A 25,255-nucleotide genomic window follows, 5' to 3' on the forward strand; every position below is an offset into this window, starting at 1 on the left:
CAACTCGCAGTTTACTGAATAAGAATATACCCGGCAAGCAAAAATGCTGTCCCCCCCAGATTTTTGGGGGTTCCTACACCCATGGCTCTAAAACAGATTGCGCTGAGATGCAACAATCTGCATTGACTATAAAAACATCCTGCGGCGTTGAAATTATTGAATATCTGGGTCTTCCCTAAATATTTTATCGGCCTGCCTAACTTATCCACCCCTGCCGTTTGTCTTCAAGAGGGATTCTCAGGTGAATTCTTAGAGGGAATACTGTGCGTTGATGGATTATTAGAACACCACTCTGCAGAATGTGAGTAGGAACCGCAGCTCGTACATGCAGGTGCTTTTAAACCGGCAAAATGCCTACAGAACAATTCCGTATCAATCACAGACCAAACGACAGTATGTTGAAATTGTGACAGTAACGCTGCAGCTTTTTCCGAAAATTAACTATGGTAATCGTAAAAAGCTGTACCTCCGTATTTATGCCCTAGGTCAACCACTTTGTACAGATATAGATCTAATTCTTCCCGACGGCTAGGGGGAGCGGAGCAAACTACGTCTCGATATAAACTAAAGGCTAATACGAACTCTGTGATGCTGAGCTTGCGATTTAACCTGACATCCCTGGACTTTAGTATTACCGACACCTAGTTTTATTATCTGGGACCTCATGAGAAGCTATGAGTAAAGACGCCAGATTCACATCCTTACCGTCTAAGATGTCTTGCCTAATGTTGGCGGGAATAAAACGTGATGGAGCAATGTCAGGGAAACTGGCTGGTAATGCTGTGGATGTGGATTCAGAAACAGATGGAATTAATGGTCTCTGCCTCATAGCACTAGAAGTGGAAGCCCTATTTTCAATGGCCTCTAATCGGGTCTGGAAGCCGGACATGGATGAGGCCATATTATTTAAAGTGGCATGGAGCTGCGAAAGTGAGGTTTGGATTGTGGACATGGATACGGCTTCTTGACTGGGGCCAGGTTCTGACTGGAGAAGGCGGAATAATTCGGCCTTCCTGGCTGATGCCGGGAATGGAATTCCTCTCCAAAGGAGTTCAGCGGTTATTTTTGGCACAGTCCAAGATCTCTCTGATCGTAGATCCGCGCTCACAATTGATGATGCAGATCCCTGGTCATCCATATCCTGTGACATGTCCATCTAAAATGATACGATATGTTATTACTACAACAGGTGACCTGCACCCAAGTGATTGCACCCATTACACCCAAGTGCACAAGCCCTGGAATGGACCTAATCTGGCTACATGTGAAAACTAACCACCAAAGGATAGCTTAGTGTGTCTACCCGTGTGACCTACCCCCCTGTGCCACCTGATGCCCACCTGTTGCCCGTAGGAACGATGCGTCCAGCCACAGAATCTTAAGTTAAAAACCTATTTACCTATTTACCCCCCACTAATGACAGAATAAGACCTAGAGGTTCTATGACCCGTCTGAAACCAGATAGTATATATTACCCCGCCCCCTTTTTTTTTTTTTTTTTTTTAGGAGTTGAACCGGTCTGAATGACGTGACAAACTAAGAACGGTGCTTGAGGTTGTGACAGGACTTCTAGCGAGTCTGAGGACGTGACAGACTTGGTAAGGTGCCTGAGGTCGTGACAGACTTAGTAAGGTGCCTGAGGTCGTGACAGGACTTATAGCGAGTCTGAGGACGTGACAGACTTTGTAAGGTGCCTGAGGTCGTGACAGAACTTGTAGCGAGTCTGAAAAACGTGACAGACTTAGTAGAGTGCATGCGGTCGTGACAGGACTTATAACGAGTCTGAAGACGTGACAACTTAGTAGGGTGCCTAAGGTGATGGCAGAACTTGTAGCGAGTCTGTGACTTATGACGTGCCTGAAGACAAGAATCCTGGAGAAAAGACTAAAACATGAAGGGACTTAACTAGCCTGTGGGTCGTGGCAGGACAAAGACAATTCTGGTTTTTTTTTTTTTTTTTACTAGAGATAATGCGTGAAGAGTTGCTGCTGAAAAAATAAATGATAACATTCAGATGTGTAAGCGTTTTAGAGGGTATTACGTATAGTTACCTAGCAGTACCCATTACCTTGATGAAAATGAAGGCCGAACGTAGTCTATGAAATTAGTCCGACTTAACCGGAGACCGTACACTGGACCCAATTGTGACATGATGAGACTTAATTCAGAACGTGCCGTATTGACCGTATTATGAAGGTAATACGTGTATGATATGATATTACCTCAGTGTAAGACCCTCAGTTTAAGGACATTTAAAACTAATCGATAAAAGTAGTAGAGACAACTATGAGGGAGCTTGGCAACGTTGGCTCCCATATTAAACTAATGTGCAGTGATTAACTGAAGCCCCTGTGCGTTCTGCTGCCTAGAACAATGCCGGTCGCAGAGACCAGCGCACCTCTGTCCCTGCACCACGTACCTCATTGAAGTGAGGATGCTCCTGCAGCCTCACCTGAGAGGACCTATGATCTGCGCCGTGCTCCGCTGGTGAAAGTGCACCGGACTTACCCCTGAACGAACCTACGCGATGAGCGTGTGTGGCTCAGCTGATCGCTGCTGAGGATGGAGGCGAGACGCCGAAGCTGCCGTTCAGAGCGTCGCCAGGATACCGGAAGTCAAAGGTGCGCATGCGAGGAGGCTACAACACCGAACTAGCCGTCGTGGAGAGGGAGCCCTCCCCCCCCCGACTATAAATAGGCTGACAGGGAGCCTCCCCTTATACAAATACGGCGTTGCCTACACTTGTTGACAATTTTGTGTTTCTTACAGTTCATATGTTTGTCCAGTTTATTGCATACAATTCACAGAAATCCTGGTGGTGTATGAAGGCACTGCTAAGGCAGACTTGCTTGCCGAGTTGGCAACTGGCATAGCGATTTTCAGCCAAGGTTGAGTTTACAGAATTAATCATACTATTTTAAAGCCGTGACAATGTTAACAAATAAAAGCTGCAGCTGGCCACCCTCCAGCAAATATGGTTTGCATTATTATTTGAGCACATGGCAGGGTTTGGTATGGATCGGTTTTATGAGGGTTATCGCCTGCTTGCAGTCTTATAAGAACAACCAAGTAAGTGTGCATGTTGGGAGTTGTAGTTTCACAGATGCTTGAGTGCCAAAGGTTGCTGATCCCTGCCATAGAGAATCAATGTTTGCTGGTACCAGATTCCTGTTTACACAGTGCAATCTGCTGCTGGCAAACGATTTAAGGGCTAATTGCACACAAACATGTCTGGCCCGTGCTGCTTGCCACAAACATCGGCCATGTGCGCTCCATATTCACTTGAATGGGTCCGCAATCCGCAAGATACGGAGTGGTGCAGAGCGGAAGACCATGGAAGCACTACAGAGTGCCTCCGTGGGATTTCAGTCCATGCTTCCGCAGTGCAAAAAAATAGAACATTTTCAATTTTTTGGAGATGTTTACTGAATCTTGCCAATCGTGGACCCATTCAAGCAAGTCTATTCGTTAAAATACTTTGATGTTAATGCTGTTTCTGTAGCATTAAAATAGGAATCCGAAGTGGGCTTTGGTACCGAGGTACCAGCTAGTACCAAAGCCCACTTCAGATTCCTTTTTTAAATTGCTTATGAATATGCAGATATGTATACAGTAATAATTCACCGAAGTCTCTGTGACCTCAGGAGAGACGAAGTTTGGCTCCACGGAGCCAATACATTTTAATGCTGTATGGAAAATGATAATTACACTTACCAGTAATTTGATTTTCCAGAACCCATAAAAGCACCATAGAGAGATGGATCTGCCCCAACAGTTGGACAGGAAGCCTCAGAGCAATTAAAAAAGGAAACACCCACTTCCTCCCTCAGTGTTGATTTCGGAGTAGATCAGTAGGAGCCGTACAAATAGAATTCCTATAACTTAATTCTATCTGTCATAGAGAGGCCGAATAGCAGAGAAATAAAACATCCCTCGGGAGGGACTATGCTTAAAAGGGGTTCTGCACTGATGATCTATCCTCTGCCCATGCCAGTGATACTAGTCGTGACGTCACTGGGCCTGCGGTAAACAGTGAGAAAGCCGCGGCGCTGCTGGAGCGCCTCTGCCTTCTCAAACAGCTGATCGGCGGGGGTCCAGGGTGTCTGACCCCCGCCGATCAGAAGCTGATGATCTATCCAGAGGATAGATCATCAGTTTAAACAAAGTGCAGAACCCCTTTAAAAAAGTAATCTATGCTAGGAAGACCCAGAAGGAAGCAGAGAAAACAAAAGTCTAACAAGAGGTCCAAACTATTAAAGTCAGATCAAAACATCCTAAAACCTAGGAAATCTTAAAAACTAGACATTATACTTTAAGCCCAGCATAATCTTATAAAATAATTTTCATATAGGTTTCTATCATTTGCTTAAAAAATAATAGATTTAACAAAACATCTTAGGCTACTTTCACACTGGCGTTTTGGCTTTCCGTTTGCGAAATAGGTCATGGGCTCTCGCAAGCGGTCCAAAACGGATCAGTTTTTCCCTAGAGCATTCTGAATAGAAAATGATCCGCTCAGAATGCATCAGTTTGCCTCCGTTCAGTCTCCATTCCGCTTTGAGGCGGACACCAAAACGCTGATTGCAGCGTTTTGGTATCCGTCTGACGAAACTGAGCCAAACTGATCAGTTTTGACACACAATGTAAGTCAATGGGGACGGATCCGTTTTCTATGACACAATAGAAAACGGATCCGTCCTCTATTGACTTTCAATGGTGTTCAAGACAGATCCATCTTGGCTATGTTAAAGATAATACAAACTGATCCGTTCTGAACGGATGCAGATGTTTGTATTATCTGAACGGATCCGTCTGTGCAGATCCATTACGGATCTGCACCAAACGAGAGTGTGAAAGTAGCCTTAGAAAAGTTCTTATCTTGACACAGAATGATCAAAAGTGAAGATGACTGCTGAACACTGATTCCATTGGTGCAGATTATATTGCGAAACAGATGTTTAGATCCAAGATCTGCTGGAGGACCTTTGTTACATCTACCAGAAAAACTTCAGATGCCAAAATCTCCAATTTTCCTTGCAATTTGGCATTCATGATGGAATTATACCATGGCATCCATCCCCTGGAGGAGCTCACGGATCTGCTGCAAGAGGTCCAAAGAGCCCCTGGACCTCTCAGATCTCCTAGGGTCCACACCGCCGGAAACTTCTGCATGAAGGACCCCAGCAGACAACAGCCGACCCTCCAGGGCCTCCCTGGAAAGTTTCTGATCGGCGACAAGTATTTACGTATAGGGTTTTGCTGGTGAGCCATTCCTCCTGTAGGCCATCCAGACTAAATAGTCCAGCCCATCTTCTTACTCCCAGCCAGAAGCCATACAGGGCTTTAGTGGTGCGCCGTATGCCCTGTAGGCCATCCAAACAGTATGGTTCAGCCCATATTTTCGCTCTCAACCAGGAGGCTTATAGGGCTTTGCTGGTACACCCAACGTTCTGTGGGCCTTCCAGACAACATCGACCAGCCCATCTTCTCACTCCCCACCAGGAGCATTATAGGGCTTTTTTGCTGTGCTATGCTTATTGTAGACCATTAAACTACAAATTTTCAGTCAGGCATAGCTGCAGAACTAGCTCACCATGCATGCATAGCCACCAAGGTAGACCGTCAACGAGACATGGTGGCACCTCAAGCACAGCTGGTCACATAGACACCCACTTAGAGCACAAGTACAATTATCCAGTTACAGCTGCATGAGCATAACACAGAAGCAATCAGCTCCATAAGTATAGAGGCACAAGAAAGTAGTCACCCTGCCACAAAGACTGACAGTTTTTTCTTTTATACCCCAAGCTCAATGGCAGCCAGCCAGCCAGACCCAGGCTCATAAGCAACCAGCATTTTTTAGGCCTGGACCCAAAAGGGCAACCAGCCAGACAGGCCTGGACCCAAAGGGGCAACCATCCAGACAGGCATAGACGCAAGTGCTTTCAAACAAGTAGGCATAGATGCAAAGGCGTTCAGCCAGGAAGGTCAGTCAGTCATCCAGGGCCTGAGGCCAAGAGGCAGACGACCAGGCTACAAAGCCACGAGGCAGTCAACCAGGTTACGAAGCCATGAGGTAGTCAACCAGAGCCAAAGAGTATCAAAGATTCAAACGTATCAGTCATGCTAAAGGCACCAAGAAAATTCATACCAACCACATAACACAAATATTTGCTGTATAACATAAGTTTAATCCATTGTAGGATCCAAGTAGGGATGAGCAAACCCGGTAAAATTCGGGACCTGAACTTGACCCAAACACCAAACCCCAACCCCATTAAAGTCAAAGGGGACCCGAACTTCACTTTATTATTTTCCGTTATAACAGAAAATAATAGCATTCTTAAGACAGAATGCTAAATAAAATGGCCATTAAGGGGTTAAAAATAAAAAAAGCTCACCTCATTCACTTGATCGCGTAGCCGGTATCCTCTTCTTTCTTCAGGACCTGCAATGACGTCACCGCGCTCAACACGTGGTGAGCACGGTGACATCATCTCAGGTCCTGCTGAATGAAGTCATCACAGGTCCTTTTGCAGAAAGAAGAAAAAAATGAGGATACCGGCTGCACAATCAAGTAAATGAGGTGAGGTTTTTTTAAATTATTTTTAACCCCTCAATGGCCATTTTATTTAGCATTTTATCTTAAGAATGCTATTTTTTTTTCCATTAGAACGGAAAGTTAAAAAAAATCTCCCGAACACCGAACCCGAACTTCAGTGAAAAAGTCCGGGTGCGAAGTTTACAGTTCGGGTTTGCTCAACCCTAATTGTAAGGTGTCCCTTGTTTCACAGCCATGGACGCTGCATGCTCCAGGCGCCTCTGACCAGAGGACAGGAGATGACACTGTGGAAGTGGGTGTACCCTTTTTAATTGCTCTGAGGCTTCCAACTGTGGGAGCGTATCCGTCTCTCTATGGTGCTGTCATGGGTGAAGGGAAAAATTGCATTTTCCAAAAGCACTTGTTAAAAAATGTGTGCGCAAGTGCTGTTTTTCTGATGTTCTAGCCACGTTCCTGAAAAGGGGTGAAGCAAGGGCAGGGACAGGGCCGCATTTATCTACTAAGCCAGTTTTCTGGTGTAGAACAAGTCAGCCATATATCAGGTCATAAATCAGAAGCAACATCCGGCAGCAAGCCTGGTTATCATAGACAGTTATATGCCACCAGGCTGTGGTAAATCTGCCCCCTTGTCTTTTGGGAAAAAGATTCACCATAACCTGTATTTCATTCATTAAATATTCCTGCTCATCCCGGGAAATCAAGGAGGCAGTCTTATCAGTGATTGACAGCCTTTCCTCTGTGACTGTGTATACAGAGATAGCTGTGAATCAGGGATAGGACCGGCTCCTTGACTTCAAAGCCCAGAATGAAAAGGAATTGAAATAAATGAAATACAAGTTATAAAGAAAATTCCCCACAAAACTATACATCAATCTGCTCAGCTCCTCTTGGTCTATAACATGCTGCCTTAAGCTCAGATACCATGTTCAATGTGAAAGATTCCCTTTAATGTGCCATGGCAAAGATACGATTACCTGATGAATGAGTGTTTGCTTGTTCATCGGGTGACCAGTGGCACACAAGGCAATTATTGGGAACCAGCATTCCCAGCAAAACTGTTTCTTGTTAATTGCCTTGATGGTAGGCCCATATAAACTAGCCTTTAAAATGTAAAAAATGAGTGTGAAAAAGAAATACACACAAACTAGAGAAGTGATAGAAGGTGGAAGAGAGCAGCTTCAGAGAGAACACACAAAGCTGCAGGCTTTGTGAATCCAGCCCACCCCCTCCACTCTGACGTCACAATCTTCCTTTAACTCCAGTCGGCTGGTTAAGTAATGTCCTTCTGCTAAATCAACTGTTAGCATTTGTGCATTGAATGCTGTGCAGTGGGCATCAGCTTCATTATACTTCGTGTGCATGCACCGAGCCGGCCAGAGTTAAAGGAGGATCGTGACGTCGCAGTGGATGGGGCAAGCTGGATCGAGCAAGTGAAGGTATGGGGAGCAAGTAAAGAGGAGGGCTTGGGTAACAACAGAAGGCAAGCATGGGCTCCTATAACAGTTATACACTCCCCGATGGGCACCTTGATTCATATGCAAATGCTCTCTCAAAGTATGGCTGGCTGGCTTAATTTTTCCATCACATTAAACATTGTCTGTATCCATGGTTGCGACCACCGTGCAATCCAGCAGCAGTGGCCATGCTTGCACACTATAGGAAAAAGCACTAGCTTAGTCGTGCTCCCACGATCCCGGCCACCAGAGAGGCCGACACACTTTTTGCTACAGTGTGCAAGAACGACCACCACTGATGGATTGCAGGGTGGTCATAACCATGGAAACAAGCAAATGTGCTGGAAAAATTAACCCAGCCAGCAAAGGAAGCAACATGGATAACAGTAAATTAGTAAGTGGCTTGTATTAACTTTTCTCCATTTGCTGAAATAAGCCAACCCCTTTAAGTCTGATTATATTTTGTGATGGCAGGGATACTAAAATAATATTTTAGGGAATTCTATACATCTTAAACCACTAAAATCTATACATAGAATTACAAAAGTGAAGTTTTATTTTCAGTTTGGGGTGGGAGAAGAATAAAGTTACATAACCATAGAAAAAGACCTGCTCATAAGTCACATCATATAAACCTTGACTCATTAAATAACACACACACACGTATTTACACATGAATTTTCAAGTAGGTTAATAAAGTGGCTTTATAAAGTGCTTTCTTTTCTTTTGCTTTCTTAACTGACAGCCCCTGTTCTTTTACCGACAGGTGCATGATTCTGCAATCATATTTTCATATTCTTTATAAAGGATATTTCCTCCAGGTTCAATCATAAGGACACTGATTGGCCCATACGAGTAAGGGACACAAGAAGGACGTGGTACATTCGCATCAACCACCTGATTAATAAAGTTCTGAATAATGGCATGGTTTGGTGAATTATACCCTGAATGTAAGAGTCTGGGGCAATCACCCTTGCAGTAGCCAGGATTGTACCTGTGTGGTGCAATAATCCAGTGATCCCATCCTAGTTGATGAAAACTAACCCAGAATGGATGTAGGGAGCAATGACTCTTAAGCTGTTCACTTTGGTTGGAAATTTTTGGAAGCTTGATGCCAAAAGTCCCCACTTGACGTGGTTTCCTTCTCAACACATGTGGCACAGCTTTTTCTGAAAATGCAGTTAAAATCTTCTCTGTGGAATGATTATTGAATTGTGGATTAAAGTAGATGAGTAAGAAAGGAATGTGGGAGGCTGAAACAGCCAGCGATCTTGTGTTACGCATGCCAATAAACCGACATACGAGTTGGACATGTAAACTTCGGTTTGCATCCGCAAGTAGAGATTTGATTTGGGAAGTGATATCTGTCTCAGCCCACACCAAAATTCCAGGTGGAACTCTTGTCTTATAGAATAGACCATCACTTGGCAGAAGATCCACCTTACATGTGTAGTAAGTTTCTCCAAAATACATTGTCTGGGGAAACATCACAGTTACCTTTACCAGCTCCTCTGTTTTCATGCTCTGTAAAATAAATTTAAGATTTTGTATCCTCCATTTCTTTTCTGCAAAAAAAAAAAAAATGATATCTAAGTCCTATATAAAATTATATATAAAAGTCACAAGATCAAATAATATAACTTGTCAGCCAGTAAAATCTATATGACTACAGACAGAGGGATGATAACGGCAGGGTGCTCAATTGCTGATCATTAACTCTTATTTAAATAGTTTTTCTAGTACTATCATATTGACGACCTATCCTCAGGAAAGTAGACAAAAGTGTTTGTAGAGCAGCACCCATGGACATAAATAGCCACACCGGTAATGCAACAGCCGAGCCACGACCGCAGATCCTCAGTAGTCGACCGTATAGCAAATGGAGAGAGGTAGCAGCAGCATCTCCAGTGAATCCTTTATTGGACGGACTTTACAGAAAGATTCACTGGAGATGCTGCCGCTACCTCTCTTCATTTGCTATCCTCAGGATAGGTCATCAATGAGATCGGGGGAGGTCCAACTCCCAGGACCCCTGCCGATCAGCTGTTTGAAGAGAACACAGCACTCCAGTGAGCGTTGTGGCCTCCTTGTTTACAAAGTATAGCATCATCCATTTTATAGAGGTTATTCACTTGAATAGACTGAGCTGCGCCTAGGCCATGTGATATCACTTTCATCACTCACATGGCCGAGGCGAAACTCAGTCCTATTCACAGAGTACCACAGCCTCTTTATACAGCTGATCAATGGGGGTCTGACTCCCAGTATCCTGAGGATAGATCATCAATATGATAATCCTAGAAAACCTCTTTAACAAAGACAATGGACTGAAAGAAATGCTATCATATTTACCCCTCCTTTAAGGCCTCTTGCACACGAACGTTGTGTGCCCGTGGTCATATTGCAGCCCGCATATGGCGGGTCCGCAATACACGGCACCGGCCCGTGTGCACTCCACATTCACTTGAACGGTAGCGTGGATCGGAACCCCACAGAAGCACTACGGAGTGCTTCCATGGTGCTTCTGTCCGTACTTCCGCACCGCAAAAAAATAGAACTTGTTCTATTTTTTGCGGTGTGGACGGATCACGGACCCATTCAAGTCAATTTTTATGTATGCTCACTAGTGTTGAGTATGCATGCTTGGCCGAATACCAGTTCGGCTAGAGCATCGTTATGCTATGCTCGAGTCTCCTCCCTGCACGTTTCGCGGCTGCTAAGCAGACAATAAACGTGCAGGTAAGTACTGCCCTCACTGTAATGCCAGTAGCCATGTTGGCTACTGGCATTACAGTGATTGGCTGGCCGGAACGTGCCATCGGGTGCTATATAGCACCCGATGACGTGTGTTCGGCTCATTCGAAGTGAGGGAGAGCTGAGCATAGGAAGGGAAAGAGTGTAGGGAGTGTAATTTTTCTACAAAAATGTTTCTTAGACCCAAAAGTCCTTGTAAGGACTATTGTGTGTGACAGCAGCAATATATGTTTGTAGCGCAACCTGTGCTAAATTGCTCAGTGTTAGGCCTAATGCACACGACAGTATTTTTTTACGGTCTGCAAAACGGGGTTGCGTTGTTCCGTGATCCATTTCAGTTTTTGTTTCCGTGTGTCTTCCTTGATATTTGGAGGATCACCAGACATGAAGGAAAGTAAAAAAAAAGCCATTTTGGTGTCCGCCTGGCCGTGCGGAGCCAAACGGATCCGTCCTGACCTACAATGCAAGTCAATGGGGACGGATCCGTTTGACTTTGACACAATATGGTGCAATTGCAAACGGATCCGTCCCCCATTGACTTTCAATGTAAAGTCAGGAGTCCCTATTAATATACCATCGGATCTGAGTTTTTTCCAATCCGATGGTATATTTTAACTTGAAGCGTCCCCATCACCATGGAAACGCCTCTATGTTAGAATATACCATCGGATTTGAGTTCGATCGTGAAAACTCAGATCCGACAGTATATTCTAACACAGAGGCGTTCCCATAGTGATGGGGACGCTTCAAGTTAGAATATACTAAGAACTGTGTACATGACTGCCCCCTGCTGCCTGGCATCACCCGATCTCTTACAGGGGGATGTGATCCGCACAATTAACCCCTCAGGTGCCGCACTGCAGTCCTGGCTGCCATGGTTACTTAGCAATTTTAGAAGCATTATACTTACCTGCGCAGTCTGACCGGCCGGGCGCTCCTCCTACTCGTAAATGACAGGTCTGTGCTATAAGCAATGCGCCGCACAGACCTTTCACTTACCAGTAGGAGGAGCGCCTGGCCGGTCACCGACAGCGCAGGTAAGTATAATGCTTCTAAAATTGCTAAGTAACCATGGCAGCCAGGACTGCAGTAGCGTCCTGGTTGCCATGGTAACCGATCGGAGCCCCAGCGATTAAACTGGGACTCCAATCGGAACTCTCTGCTGCCACAAATGATGGGGGGGGGTTTAATTGGGGGGGGGGGAGCCGCACTGGCCACCAATGAATTTAATACTGGGGAGGGAGGGAGGGGGGCCGCACTGGCCACCAATGAATTTAATACTGGGGAGGGAGGGAGGGGAGGGCCGCACTGGCCACCAATGAATTTAATACTAGGGAGGGAGGGGGGGCCGCACTGGCCACCAATGAATTTAAAACTGGGGAGAGAGAGGGGGGTCTGCCCGCTGCTGCCTGGCAGCACCCGATCTCTTACAGGGGGCTATGATACGCACAATTAACCCCTCAGGTGCGACACCTGAGGGGTTAATTGTGCGGATCACAGCCCCCTGTAAGAGATTGGGTGCTGCCAGGCAGCAGGGGGCAGTTATGTACACAGTTCTTAGTATATTCTAACTTGAAGCGTCCCCATCACCATGGGAACGCCTCTGTTAGAATATACTGTCGGATCTGAGTTTTCACGATGTGAAAACTCAGATCTGAAAAAGCTGTTATGCAGACGGATCTGCGGATCCGTCTGTGCGAAAGTAGCCTACGGACACGGATCACGGACGCGGATGACAATCTTGTGTGCCTCCGTGTTTTTTCATGGACCCATTGACTTGAATGGGTCCGCGAACCATTGTCCGTCAAAACAATAGGACAGGTCATATTTTTTTGACGGACAGGAAACACGGATCACGGACGACAAACGGTGCATTTTCCGAGTTTTCTACAGACCCATTGAAAGTCAATGGGTCCGCAGAAAATCACGGAAAACGGAACGGACACGGATGCACACAACGGTCGTGTGCATGAGACCTTAGGGAGAGCTGTGCATAGGAAGGGACAGACAGTGTAGGGAGTGTGATAGGAAGATTTTTATACAAAAAACTTTTCAGAGAACCAAAAGTCCTTTTAAGAACTATAGTGTGTTACAGCAGCAATATATATTTTTAGCGCATCCTGCGCCAAATACCATGTTTTAGGCCACTGCGGACAGTTAAATTATTTGCGCCACATCTCCTGTGTAAATTGTGTGCATCCCTAAAATAGCAATAGCAGTGAACTCCAGTGCACTTTTTCCGTAGACTGTGTCCCCAGCGGACAGAAATTATCTATGCCACATCTCCTGTTTAAAGTGTGCGCATCCCTAAAATGTCAGTGACATCCAGTACACTTTTTCCGTAGACACTGCGAACTTTGACATTACCTGTGGTACATGTCCAGTATAACGTTTCCTCATCACAAATACCTTTGTAAATTTTTTGGCACATACACTTCCAAATCCTACGCTACTGTACGTGTGACATACTTTTTAAGCATATATCACATTTAAAATGAAGAAGATACAGGGAAGTGGCCGTGATGCTGATGGTGCATGCAGAGGCCGTGGCCCTGGGCACGAAGAAACAGTGCCTGCTGCCAGAGCAGAAGAAAAACAATTATCTACGATACCTAGCATCATGTCCATGTTTGCAGGGCGGCACAGGACACCACTCAAAGTCAGACGAGTGCGACCAGGTGGTCGGTTGGATTGCAGCAGATAACACTTCCAATCGGTTAAGCACCACACTGTCTTCCACCAAGTCCAGTCTCAGTAGCCAGGAGTCTGGTCAACACAATCCTCACCCTGATCCTCCTTCTTCCCACCATTTACAGTCTGGCCAAACAAGTGATCCCACACTTCCGAGGGAATTCCGAGGCCCTCTTTTCATCATTATTACTTGATTTGGCCCTTTCGCCGAGCATGCTTGAAGAGGATGAGACACAGTTGTCAATCACTGAGGTTGTGGTTAGGTCAACAAATCAGGAGAATGATCAGAGTGAGGAAGTGGAAGAGGAGGTGGTGGATGACGAGGTCACTAACCCAACCTGGGAAGGTGGAAAGCCGAGCGAGGACAGCAGTACAGAGGGGGAGGGATCTGCAGCACCGCAACAGGCTGAAAGAGGCTGTGGTGCGGCAAAAGGGAGAAGGCGGGCCACACCACACAGGCCAGTAATTGTTCCATGGAGCAACCCCTTTCAGAAATCTCCCGTGCCAAGAGGTAGACGTTCCGCAGTATGACGCTTTTTTGAAGAAAGTGCGGACGACAAAAGAATAGTAGTTTGCAACCTGTGCCATACGAAAAAGAGCCGGGGCGTGAACACTAGCAACCTCACCACCACCAGCATGATCCGCCACATGGCATCCAAGTACCGAAATAAGTGAGACTAAAGCCTGGATCCACAATAGGTGTCTGCGGGTCACACCACTGCCTCCTCTTCCCCTGTGTTACGTGCTGGCCAATCGCCTGTCGAAGGCCAGGCCCGGATGCATCCCACCCTGCAACTGGACCTCCGCAAGCACCATCAGTGACCACATCCACTTCCGTGTTCCAGCATAGCGTACAAATGTCCTTACCCCAGTGCAAATACCCAGCCAACCACTCACAGGCCATAGCACTAAATGCGCAACTTTCCAAATTACTGGCCATGGAAATGTTGCCATTTAGGCTTCTGGACATTGAGGCCATCCACAGCCTGATGTCGGCGGCCGTCACTCGTTACTCAGTCACCAGCTGCCACAATTTTTTCACGGTGTGCCATGCCCGCCTTACACCAACATGTGTCCCTTAAGATCACACGTGCCCTGACCAACGCAGTTACTGGGAAGGTCCACTTAATCACGGACACATGGACAAGTGCATTCGGCCAGGGATTCTAGATTTCCCTGACAGCACACTGGGTGAACGTTGTGGAGGCTGGGAACGAGTCATACTCTGGGATGGCACAGGTGCTACTGACGCCAAGGATTGCGGGCCCTACGTCGATCAGGGTTTCCGCCAGCACCTACATTAGTTGCTCCAACCCCCACTTCTCCTCCTCCTCCGCCTCCACTTCCACCTTCGAATTATCCGTGTGCAGCACCAGTCATCAGTTGGTAGCTGGAAGCAGTGTAGCACTGCAGTGGGGAAGCGGCAACAGGCTGTTCTGAAGCTGATATGCTTAGGGGACAAACAGCACACCGCCGCAGAGCTGTGGCAGGGGATAAGAGACCAGCCTGATCTGTGGCTCTCGCCACTCAACCTAGAACCAGGCATGGCCGTAACTTGGTGGCGGCTTTGGAGCTCGGCAAGCTCAGACACATCCCATTCCTAGACCAGGTGTTCAACCTTGTGGTTCAGCGGTTTCTCAAAACCTACCCCAAATTGCCTGAGCTTCTTGTGAAGGTGCGCCGCGTGTGTGCACATTTCCGCGAGTCACCAACAGCTTCAGCCGGTCTGTCAACGCTGCAGCAGCGCTTTAACTTGCCAGCTCACTGTCTGTTGTGCGACGTGAGCACGCGCTGGAACTCCACATTCCACATGTTAGCCAGGCTTTGTGAGCAGCAAAGGGCAGTAGTAGAATACCAGCTGCAACATAGTCGTCGCCTTTAAAGTCACAAGCGAGGAGTGTGCATGGATGTCTGACCTGAGGTTTTAAGAAACTTTTAGGAATCAACACAGATAGTGAGCGGCGATAACGCTATTATCAGCGTAACCATCCCACTTCTGTGTCTACTCAAATGCTCACAATTAAGGATGACGCTTTGCATGTGGAAGAGGTGGAAAAGGGGGAGGACATTACACAGGGCGATAGCCAGACCACTCTCAGTTTGTATTCTCAGGGCGAATTGGACGATGAAGTGGAGGAGGAGCAGGAGACCGTTGCCTCCGCTACAGAGGGTAGTATCCATGGAAGTTTAATTCCATCTGTTCAGCGTGGGTGGGCAGAAGAGGAGGAAGAGGATGAGGAGATTGAGAGTGATCCTCCTGATGATGACAGCGAAGTCTTGCCTGTTGTTACTCTGGCACACATTGCTGACTTCATGTTAGGCTGCCTTTCCCGTGACCTGCGCGTTATATGCATTTTAGACAACACAGATTACTGGTTATTCACCCTTCTCGACCCCTGCTACAAAAAGAACTTCTCATCTCTCATTCCTCTGGTGTAGAGGACGAGCAAAACGGTGCAATACCAGAAGATCCTTGTTAAAAAATTGCTCCAAAAATTTCCATCTGACAAAGCTGGCGGTACGGTCCGTAGTTCCTTGGCCAACCGAGGAGGGGAGACAAGGGGAACAGATAACAGTTCCAACAGAGGCAGGGCAACATGACACCCCGCCAGCACACTCACCCTGATGCGCGTCCTTGTGTCATAAGGAGGGAAAAATTTTGGAAGATGGTGAAGGAGTACATAGCAGACCATGTCAGCGTTCTCAACGATCCCTCAGTGCCTCACAACTACTAGGTGTCCAAGCTGGACACGTGACACAAACTGGCGCTCTACGCCTTGGAGGTGCTGGCCTGCCCTGCCGCCAGAGTTTTGTCTGAGTGGGTATTTAGTGCTGCTGGTGGCATTATAACAGATAAGCATATCTGCCTGTCAACTGAAAATGCTGACAGGTTGACTCATAAAAATGAACAAGGCCTGGATTGACCATGACTTCGACTCCACCAGAGGAAAGCGGCTGAACATAAAGGCACTTTAAATGTGTTGTTTATAATGTACTAAATACACTGTATTCCCACGCACCGCTTCCACCACAAAAAAGGGTATATGGTTGAATCTTCCTTTTCTCATCCTCCTCTTCCATCATATCAACATGCTTATTTGTCACATATAAGGCCTTCACATATATGCCCTTTGCATATAAAGTTTTACAGGTCAGCTCAGGTGCAGGCCCTTGCATATAAAGTTTTACAGGGTCAGCTCACCAGCAGGTCCTCTCATATAATTTTTTAGAGGGTCAGCTCAGCTACAGGCCCTCGCATATAATGTTTTACAGTGTCAGCTCACCAGCAGGCCCTCGCATATAATGTTTTAGAAGGTCAGCTCACCAGCAGGCCCACACCTAAAATCTTTTACAGGTTCAGCTCACCAACAGGCTCTGGCATATAATTTTTTACAAGGTCAGCTCACCTGCAGGCCCTCACCTAATTATACCTAATCGGTAATTTGCGCGCATGCTGCCTTGCTTGGATGTGGTAGCCATAGCTGTTTCTCAGGCTCCCTCTTCATAATCGAACCAGGATTCCCCCATTACTCATGGTGTACATGGTTTGGGCTGAAAATAACGTCGCAAGTTGATAGGGCAGACATCCGAATGGATCGTCGCCATCACGGGACGTGCGATCCTCCCCAGGTTACCTAGAGTCAAAAGCGGCAGCAGGCCATCGCCCATAATGTTTTAGATGGTCAGACCAGCAGGTCAATCATAATTTTTCAAGGCTGTGTATGATGCCCTCCTTTATGTGTAACAAAGGGTGTATTGGAATGTCGGTTCCATGTAATTTTTGGCAGCCCTTTCACTTAGTGCATAGGCTTTATGAGTGTAGGAGTCCCATTACCTGAGCAATTGTACCACAATGTGAATGACGGACAAACATTTCCGTAAAAGTTCGGGTTCGGTGAGCTTTTGGGACATTGCAAATCACAATTTTTTGGGCAAACTACAACATCTGGATTAGTCAGTGTGCAATTTAAGGTAGAAATACACCCATTATTTTCTGGGGTTTGAAAAACACACTCTTGACAAAAAACACTATTTTCAGCCCTTGCAGCATCAGCACGTGTGAAATTACAGGCTTATATACTGCTGTCAAATTCAGTTTTTAAACAAACACTCATTTGGGCACAAAAAGTTTACTTGGCAGCCTTTGTTACAGATGTCATTGTGAGATAAACCCTTAATACATTTGGGTTCCATTCAGAGATTTTAAATACCGCCATTTGGTGCACCAATATTGAATTCAGGTCTACAATGGTTCAGGCCCTGTGAGATACTCCTCTAGATACAGGGGTTTGAATCAGGCATTTGAAATACAGCCATTTTGTGCAAAGATATATTTACTTCAGGCCTACACTGGTTCAGGCCCCGAGAGATACTACCTCTACATACAGGGTTTTGATTCAGGCATTTAAAATACAGCCATTTTGGGCAAAAAAATATTTTATTGAGGCCTAGTCTGGATCAGGCCGTGTGAGATACACCCTTTACATACTGTCGTTCTATTCTACTATTAAACAAACACCCATTTAGGGCAAGGTCTTAAGTTAGAAAAATATGAGGAGAGCGTCAAATAAGGGACGTGGCCCAGGTCGTGGTGCTGCTGGTGGAGCTCCTGTTGCAGGGAGAGGACGTGGTCGATCTGTGCCAGCTACACGCACAAGTGAAACCCCTTCCTCAGGTGCGAGTACGAATGGTGAGGCCTGAACAAGTACAGGTGATAGTAGATTGGGTTGCTGACAATGGATCCAGTTCCTTCACATTGTCTCCCACCCAGTCTCCTGCTGAAAGAAAGACCACAGTTGGCACCTGCAGCCCTTGTCCATCAGTCTTTCACCTCACCCCCTTGCAAATCAGCCAAGCAGTCTGAGCCCCAAGTCATGCAGCAGTCTCTTCTGCTTTTTGATGACTCTGTTAGCAGGGTTTCCCAGGGCCATCCACCTAGCCCTGCCCCAGAAGTGGAAGAGATTGAGTGCACAGATGCCCAATCACTTATGTTTCAAGATGAGTACATGGGAGGACCATCGCAGCACGTCTCGGATGATGACTAAACAGGTGCCAACTGCTGGGGCTTTCGAAAGTGTGCAGACCGACAAGGAAGTCAGGGGTAAAGACTGGGTAGAAGATGTGGAGGACGATGAGGTCCTCGACCCCACATGGAATCAAAGTCATGCGAGTGACCTATGTAGTTCGGTGGAAGAGGCGGTGGTCGCACAGAGCAGAGTTCCCTGGTGTGGCAGTTCTTCAGACAATGTGCTGACGGCAAGACACGAGTGGTTTGCACGCTGTGCAATCAGAGCCTGAAGCGAGGCATAAACGTTCTCAACCTGAGCACAACCTGCATGACCAGGCATCTAAGTGCAAAGCACGAGCTGCAGTGGAATAGACACCTCAAAAACCAAGAAAGGTCTCTGGCTCCTCCTGCTTCCTCTTCTGCTGCAGTCTCGGCCTCTTCATCCACCTCTGGAGTGACAGTGCCACCTGGCACCCAGCAAGCAGAGGATATGCCAGAAACACCAACACCTGGGTCACCAAGCATCTCCATAATGTCCCACGGAAGCGTTCAGCTCTCCATATCCCAAACGCTGGAGAGGAAAAGGCAGTACCCCCCATACCCACCTGCGATCCATAGCCCTGAATGCCAGCATTTCTAAATTACTTGCCTTTGAAATGCTGTCATTCCGTCTGGTGGAGATGGATAGTTTTAAAGGCCTTTTGGCGGTGCCTGTCCCACAGTACGTTGTGCCCAGCCGCCACTACTTTTCAAGGCGAGCCATCCCTTCCCTTCACAACCAAGTAGGGGACAAAATCAGGTGTGCACTGAGCAACGCCATCTGTGGCAAGGTGCACCTGACTACGGATACGTGGACCAGTAAGCACGGTCAGGGCCGTTATATCTCCAGCACACTGGGTAAATGCAGTGGCGGCTGGGCCTGAGGCGGATAGCAGTTTGGCGCATGTCCTTCCACCACCGAGGATTGCAGGGCGCTTTCAGAGCTGCTGCATAAAGTGCGGGCCCTCTGTGCGCTGCTGCTGCTCGCCTGTCAGCGCTGCAGCCTAACTTCGGCCTTCCCGCTCACCGCCTCATATGCGACGTGCCCACAAGGTGGAACTCCACCTTGCAGATGCTGGCCAGACTGTGCGAGTAGCAGCAGGCGATAGTGGAGTTTCAGCTGCAGCATGCACGGGTGGTCGCTCGGCGGAACAGCACCACTTCACCACCAATGACAGGGCCTCCATGCAAGGCCTGTGTTCTTTGTTGCGCTGTTTCGAGTACTCCACCAACATGGCCAGTGCCGATAACGCCGTTCTCAGGGTCACTATCCCACTTCTATGCCTCCTTGAAAAAACGCTCCTGGTGATGATGGAAGAGGATGTGGCACAGGAGGAGGAGGAAGAAGAGGGATCATTTCGTAGGGTTTCCGGCCAGTCATTCACAAGTGGCTTCCTGCACCCACAAACCCAAGGTACACAATTGTCCAGCCAGGGCACAATGGTGGAGGATGAGGAGATGGAGGAGGAGGAACCATGTTCACAGCAGGGTGGCACCCAGACCAGCTCATGGCTATCACTGGTGCGTGGATGGGGGTTAAGAGGACACAGACGATACACCTCCCACAGAGGACAGCTTTTCGTTGCCTCTGGACAGCCTGGCACACATGAGCGATTACATGCTGCAGTGTCTCCGCAACGACCGCCGAGTTGCCCACATTCTAACTTGCGCTGATTACTGGGTGGCCACGCTGCTGGATCCCCGTTACAAGGACAACGTACCGTCCTTAATTCCGTCACTGGAGCATGCTGGTGGCATTCCCACCTGACAGCGGGGGCACAGTGGAAGCACAAGGCTAAGGCAGAGGACGAGGAAGAGGTCGCCAATGCAGCTGGGGCACCGCCAGCACCTCAGAAGGCAGGGTTAGCATGGCCAAAATGTGGAAAAGCTTTGTCAGCATGCCATAACAACCAGCACCACCAGCTGATATGGAACGTCTTAGCAGGAGGCAGCATTTCACCAACATGGTGGAGCAGTATGTGGGCACACTCCTACAAGTACTCAATGACGGGTCTTGCCCCCTTTAACTTCTGGGTCTCCAAATTGGGCACATGGCCTGAGCTTGCCTGCCCTGCAGCCAGTGTATTATCTGAATGTGTGTTTAGCACGGCAGGGGGCATCATCACAAACAAGCGCAGCCGCCTCTCCACAGCCAATGTGGACAAGCTCACGTTCATTAAAATAAACCAGGCATGGATCCCTCAGGACTTGTCTGTACCTTGTGCAGAATAGACATGTATACCGGCACTAAGCAGCCATTGTTATACTCCAGCGCAATTGCTCATGTTTGTATTTTGGATATTTAACACTCTTTTGGAGTGTACCTTAATTTTACTAAATTAAATTAAAACCAAAAACGTGTGTTGGCTATCTCGTCCTCCTCCATCGCCGCTTCCACCTACTCCGCTATGTCCACCGCCTCCTCAAACTTCTACTCCATATGGAACTCCACCTCATAAAGCCATTTTTTTTTTTTCGTGTTTTATTTTATATCATTTCACTACTTAGTCATTTGCATTTTAGGGTGATATTCACCAATTTTGGTGTGTATAGTACCACTGCTATACCTAGTGGAACGGTAAAAAAAAAATTAAAAAAAATTGTCAGTTACATTTAATGGTGAAATTAATACATTTTTGGGTGTATAGTACCACTGCTATACCTAGTAGACATGTTAAACAAAAAAAATTAAAAAAATTGTCCGTTATATATTCTGGTGAAATTCACCAATTTTTGGGTGTAATATACCCCTCCTCTACCTAGTTGACAGCTTAATGAATTTCAAGAATTTTTCTGTTACATTCTTGGGTTGACATTATACAATTTTAGACGTGAAGAAACACCTGCTATGCATAGGTGACAGGGAATAAAATTTAATAAATTATTCAGTAATTAATGCGCGCCACATCCTTTCATTCAATGCTTAAACTTTGAAAAGTTGTCACACTTTTATGTTTTAATAATTTCTCCCATATTTCAACTCTAATTTTAAATTTGAAAAAATGAATCCTCCCTTGGATGTGGTTTCTCTTTCTCATGCTCCCTCTCTGGCCTGGAACCCTGATTCCCCGCCACCCGGGATCACCATCGTGGAGGCATAAAAGAACATCGATAGAGCAGATATCAAATTGGATCGTGAACATCACAGGGACGTGCGACATGGTGGGGCAGTAAGTGTGCACACGCCTACACGAACTGATTGACAGGGGTCAGCCCCTGCAACTTCTGGGTCTCCAAATTGGGCACATGCGTGAGCTCTTTCCCTTTACCCCTTGGAGGTGCTGGCCTGCCCTGCAGCCAGTGTATTGTCTGAACATGTGTTTAGCACGACTGGAGGGGGTTATCACAGGTTATATTTCCCAATGTTTTCGGGTGTACCCCAATTTTAAAAATAAAATTTAAAACCAACAACCAGTGTAGGCTACCACCTCCTCCACCGCCGCTTCCACCTACACCGCCACATCCACCGCCTCCTCAACCTCCTACTTCATATGGACCTGGTCCTCCTAGATCAAGATTATAATTTTTTATTTTTACGTATTTTATGTTAATTTAAGTCATTTCCCGATCCACATTTGTTTGGAGAGCACTTGCCATGCTCTTAACCACATTTTGACGCCATTTGCAGTCCTCTAGCCCTTTCCATGACATTTTTACAGCCATTTTAGTGCTCAAAAGTTCGGGTCCCCATTGACTTCAATGGGGTTCGGGGTCAAGTTCGGGTCCCGAACTCAAAAATTTTTCCGAAGTTCGGCCGAACCCGAACATCCAGGTGTCCGCTCAACTCTAATTGAAAGTCATCTGTTAGCAGGTTTGTGGCTATGAAACTGGCTGACTTGTTGCATGTCCACTTGGCAGCTTAAAGGCTAGCAACATGCCCCCATTGTATGAGATGGAAAAACCCCTTTTAAGGCAACTGTGTTGGTTCATATGTGCCCACATTGCTGAGAAATATAATGTTTTAATATATGCAAATGAGCTTTTAGTTGCAATGGAGGCGTTGCTGTTACACCTAGAGGCTCTGCTCTCTCTGCAACTTTCGCACCCTCTCCACTTTGATTGACAGGGCCAGATGGTGTAAACATTATTACACCTATCAATGTGCAGAAGTTGCAGAGGAAATGGAGCCTCTAGTGGAAGCCCAACGTGTACAGCATCATTGTAATTTATGATGCTGTATAGTGATGGACGAACATCGGCCGGGACGGTTCGCAAACGCGCATTCTCGATCAAATGTTCGCAAACCGCGCGTTTGCAGTGGTCACCATTGACTTTAATGGTAGGCAAACCTGAAAATCCTTCAGGTCATATTTGCAGCCACCAAATACTTGCTAGAAGTGCACAAATAGTCCCACAACAGTGACATACCAGATGGGGATCAATGGCAAAAATTACCACAAAACATGTATTTTAATCAGGGGCCATTTTTATGCGTCTTAAAGGGAAACTCTCAAAAATGTGCCCTGCTGGAGCCTAGAAAAATTTGATTTTAGGCCACGGGAGTACAGGCCCCTAAAATTAGGCATTCACCTGACAGAAAAGAACTTTGATGTGGCTGGAAGTACGGTCACTGGATAAAATTTTTACTGTTGCTCCTAGGGTGGCCACATGTCCGGTTTTAGGCCGGACAGTCTGGCTTTCAGACCCCCTGTCCTCCGTATGGCGCAGGGCCTGGATGGACACAGGGATGTCCTCCTTTTCAGACAGGGATGTCCTCACGCTCAGACAGCAGCATTGCGGGTCTGAAAGTTCTCCCGCCACCTTTTTTTGCCCGCTATGGGGCGTGGCTTAACAGAGCACAGGAAAGAATAGGGCATGGTTCAAAAGTTTGGGGGCGTGGCCGGTGAGGCCTGGCTTAATGGGGGTGAAGCCAGTACCCACCCTAGTTGCTCCTAGAGGCACATTTACATACATTAAAACATCATTTTTCTCAGCAATGCAGGCACATATGAACATGGGACCAACACAAATGCCTTCAGCTGCCAAGCGCACATGTAACAGGTCAGACAGTTTCAGTCACATACAAATCTGCTGACAGATGCCCTTTAAATATTAAAGGGGGAGATTTATCAAAACCGGTGTAAACGAAAACTGTCTTAGTTACCCTTAGCAACCAGATTCCACCTTTCATTTTCAAAAGTAGCACTGAAAAATTAAAGGCGGAATCTGATTGGTTGCTATGGGCAACTAAGCTAGTTTTCCTTTACACCAGTTTTGATAAATCTCCCCCTAAATAAATATCTAATTAGTTATCTATTTACATAGACGTCTGTGTTCCAGCTGCATTATACATTAGAATAACTCAAATGGGTCACGGCCTGATCTATGTTAGGCCTCATGCACACGACTGTTGTGTGCATCCGCGTCCTTGGTTCCGTTTTCCGTTTTCTTTTCGCTGACCCATTGACTTTCAATGGGTCCGTGGAAAAATCGGAAAATGCACCGTTTGGCAGCCGCATCCGTGAGCAGTGTTTCCTGGCCGTGAAAAAAATATGACCTGCGCACAAGATTGTCACCCGCGTTCGTGATCCGTGTCCGTTTTTTCCTATCATTTCAATGGCAAACTTGACTTAGATTTTTTTTTCATTTTTCATGTCCGTGGATCCTCCAAAAATCAAGGAAGACCCACGGACGAAAAAACGGTCACGGATCACGGACCTACGGACCCCGTTTTTGCGGACCTTAAAAAAAAACGGTCGTGTGCATGAGGCCTTACTGTGAAAGCTAGGCGAGTCTGATCCGCCAAATAGAGTGGCGAGTTTCTCAGAATGGGCATATGGATCCATGAAATAAAACGGTTAGGAGTATAGCCCCATTGAATTGTATCGGTCCATTTGCTGCTTGTTTTTAAAACTGGACAGCACACGAGAGAAAAATGGTTGTGTGAATAAGCCCATAGTCATATATATTTTGCTTACCTTTCAAGTAACAGATTATAAACCAATAACATAAAGCAGAAACAGCAGTGTGAATAAGGCCTTATATAATTTTATCCCAAAAAACTTAGTGGCTCTCACCCGCAGTAAAAGGTGCTTGACTGACAGACCTTACAAGTCTCACTGAAGCTACAGCTGGTCTGCTTGCTTTCGGTCTTCCATCTCCATCCGCTGACTTCTTGTACAGTTCCAGCATAAAGCGTAGGTGCTGTATACTCAGATCATGTTTTGCTGCCATGTGAGTCTTTAAAGGCCCATGGTCCAGTAATGTGCGGATCAGTGGCAGAGAGTGAGACCTCATGATCGCATCTAACCCATTCATGCCTATAGCAGGGGGTGATACAGCAACAAGCAGCCAGAGGAGCAACAGGTTCTGAGATGCAGGCAGCATTGCAGTAGTCTATTATGTGGCAGTTTCATGGAAGGGAGAATAGTGAGCAGGTCTTTGCAGGATCATTAAAAGAAGGAAAGTGTCTGGGTGGCAGCATCAACATTTTCTCACCCAGGTGCAGCCATTACTTAAAATGGGAGGAGTATAAAGTAGTTAATGTCCTTATATAATAAGTGTAGCAGATACTTCTGGATTTGAACTCTGCAGCAAGGCACGTTTCTGTTCTTTCTAACAAATTAATTTAGAAATCAGCAGCAGCCACAAACCAAGGCAGTCTAGTTAATTGTCTGGGTATAGCAGGGTAAGGAGTGAGGTAGCCTTATCCTGTCTTATATAGAATCAGCCTGCTTTCTGATGAGAACATACAATGAACCTCCCACTTAACCCCTTCAGATCCACACCATGAAAAGTATCCAAAAT

General features: G+C 46.5%; 1 protein-coding gene across 1 annotated transcript; it reads right to left on the reverse strand.

The window, feature by feature from the left end:
- Positions 1-8,772: 8,772 nt before the first annotated feature.
- BMP15 (bone morphogenetic protein 15) lies at positions 8,773-24,835 on the reverse strand. Its single transcript, XM_040405002.1, has 2 exons — positions 24,526-24,835; positions 8,773-9,581 (listed from the first exon to the last, which is right to left on the reverse strand). Exons 1-2 carry the CDS (start codon positions 24,833-24,835, stop codon positions 8,773-8,775), a joined length of 1,119 nt encoding a protein of 372 aa, XP_040260936.1.
- Positions 24,836-25,255: the final 420 nt, after the last annotated feature.

Source organism: Bufo bufo, chromosome 8, assembly GCF_905171765.1.
Source record: "Bufo bufo chromosome 8, aBufBuf1.1, whole genome shotgun sequence".
Lineage (NCBI taxonomy): Eukaryota > Metazoa > Chordata > Amphibia > Anura > Bufonidae > Bufo > Bufo bufo.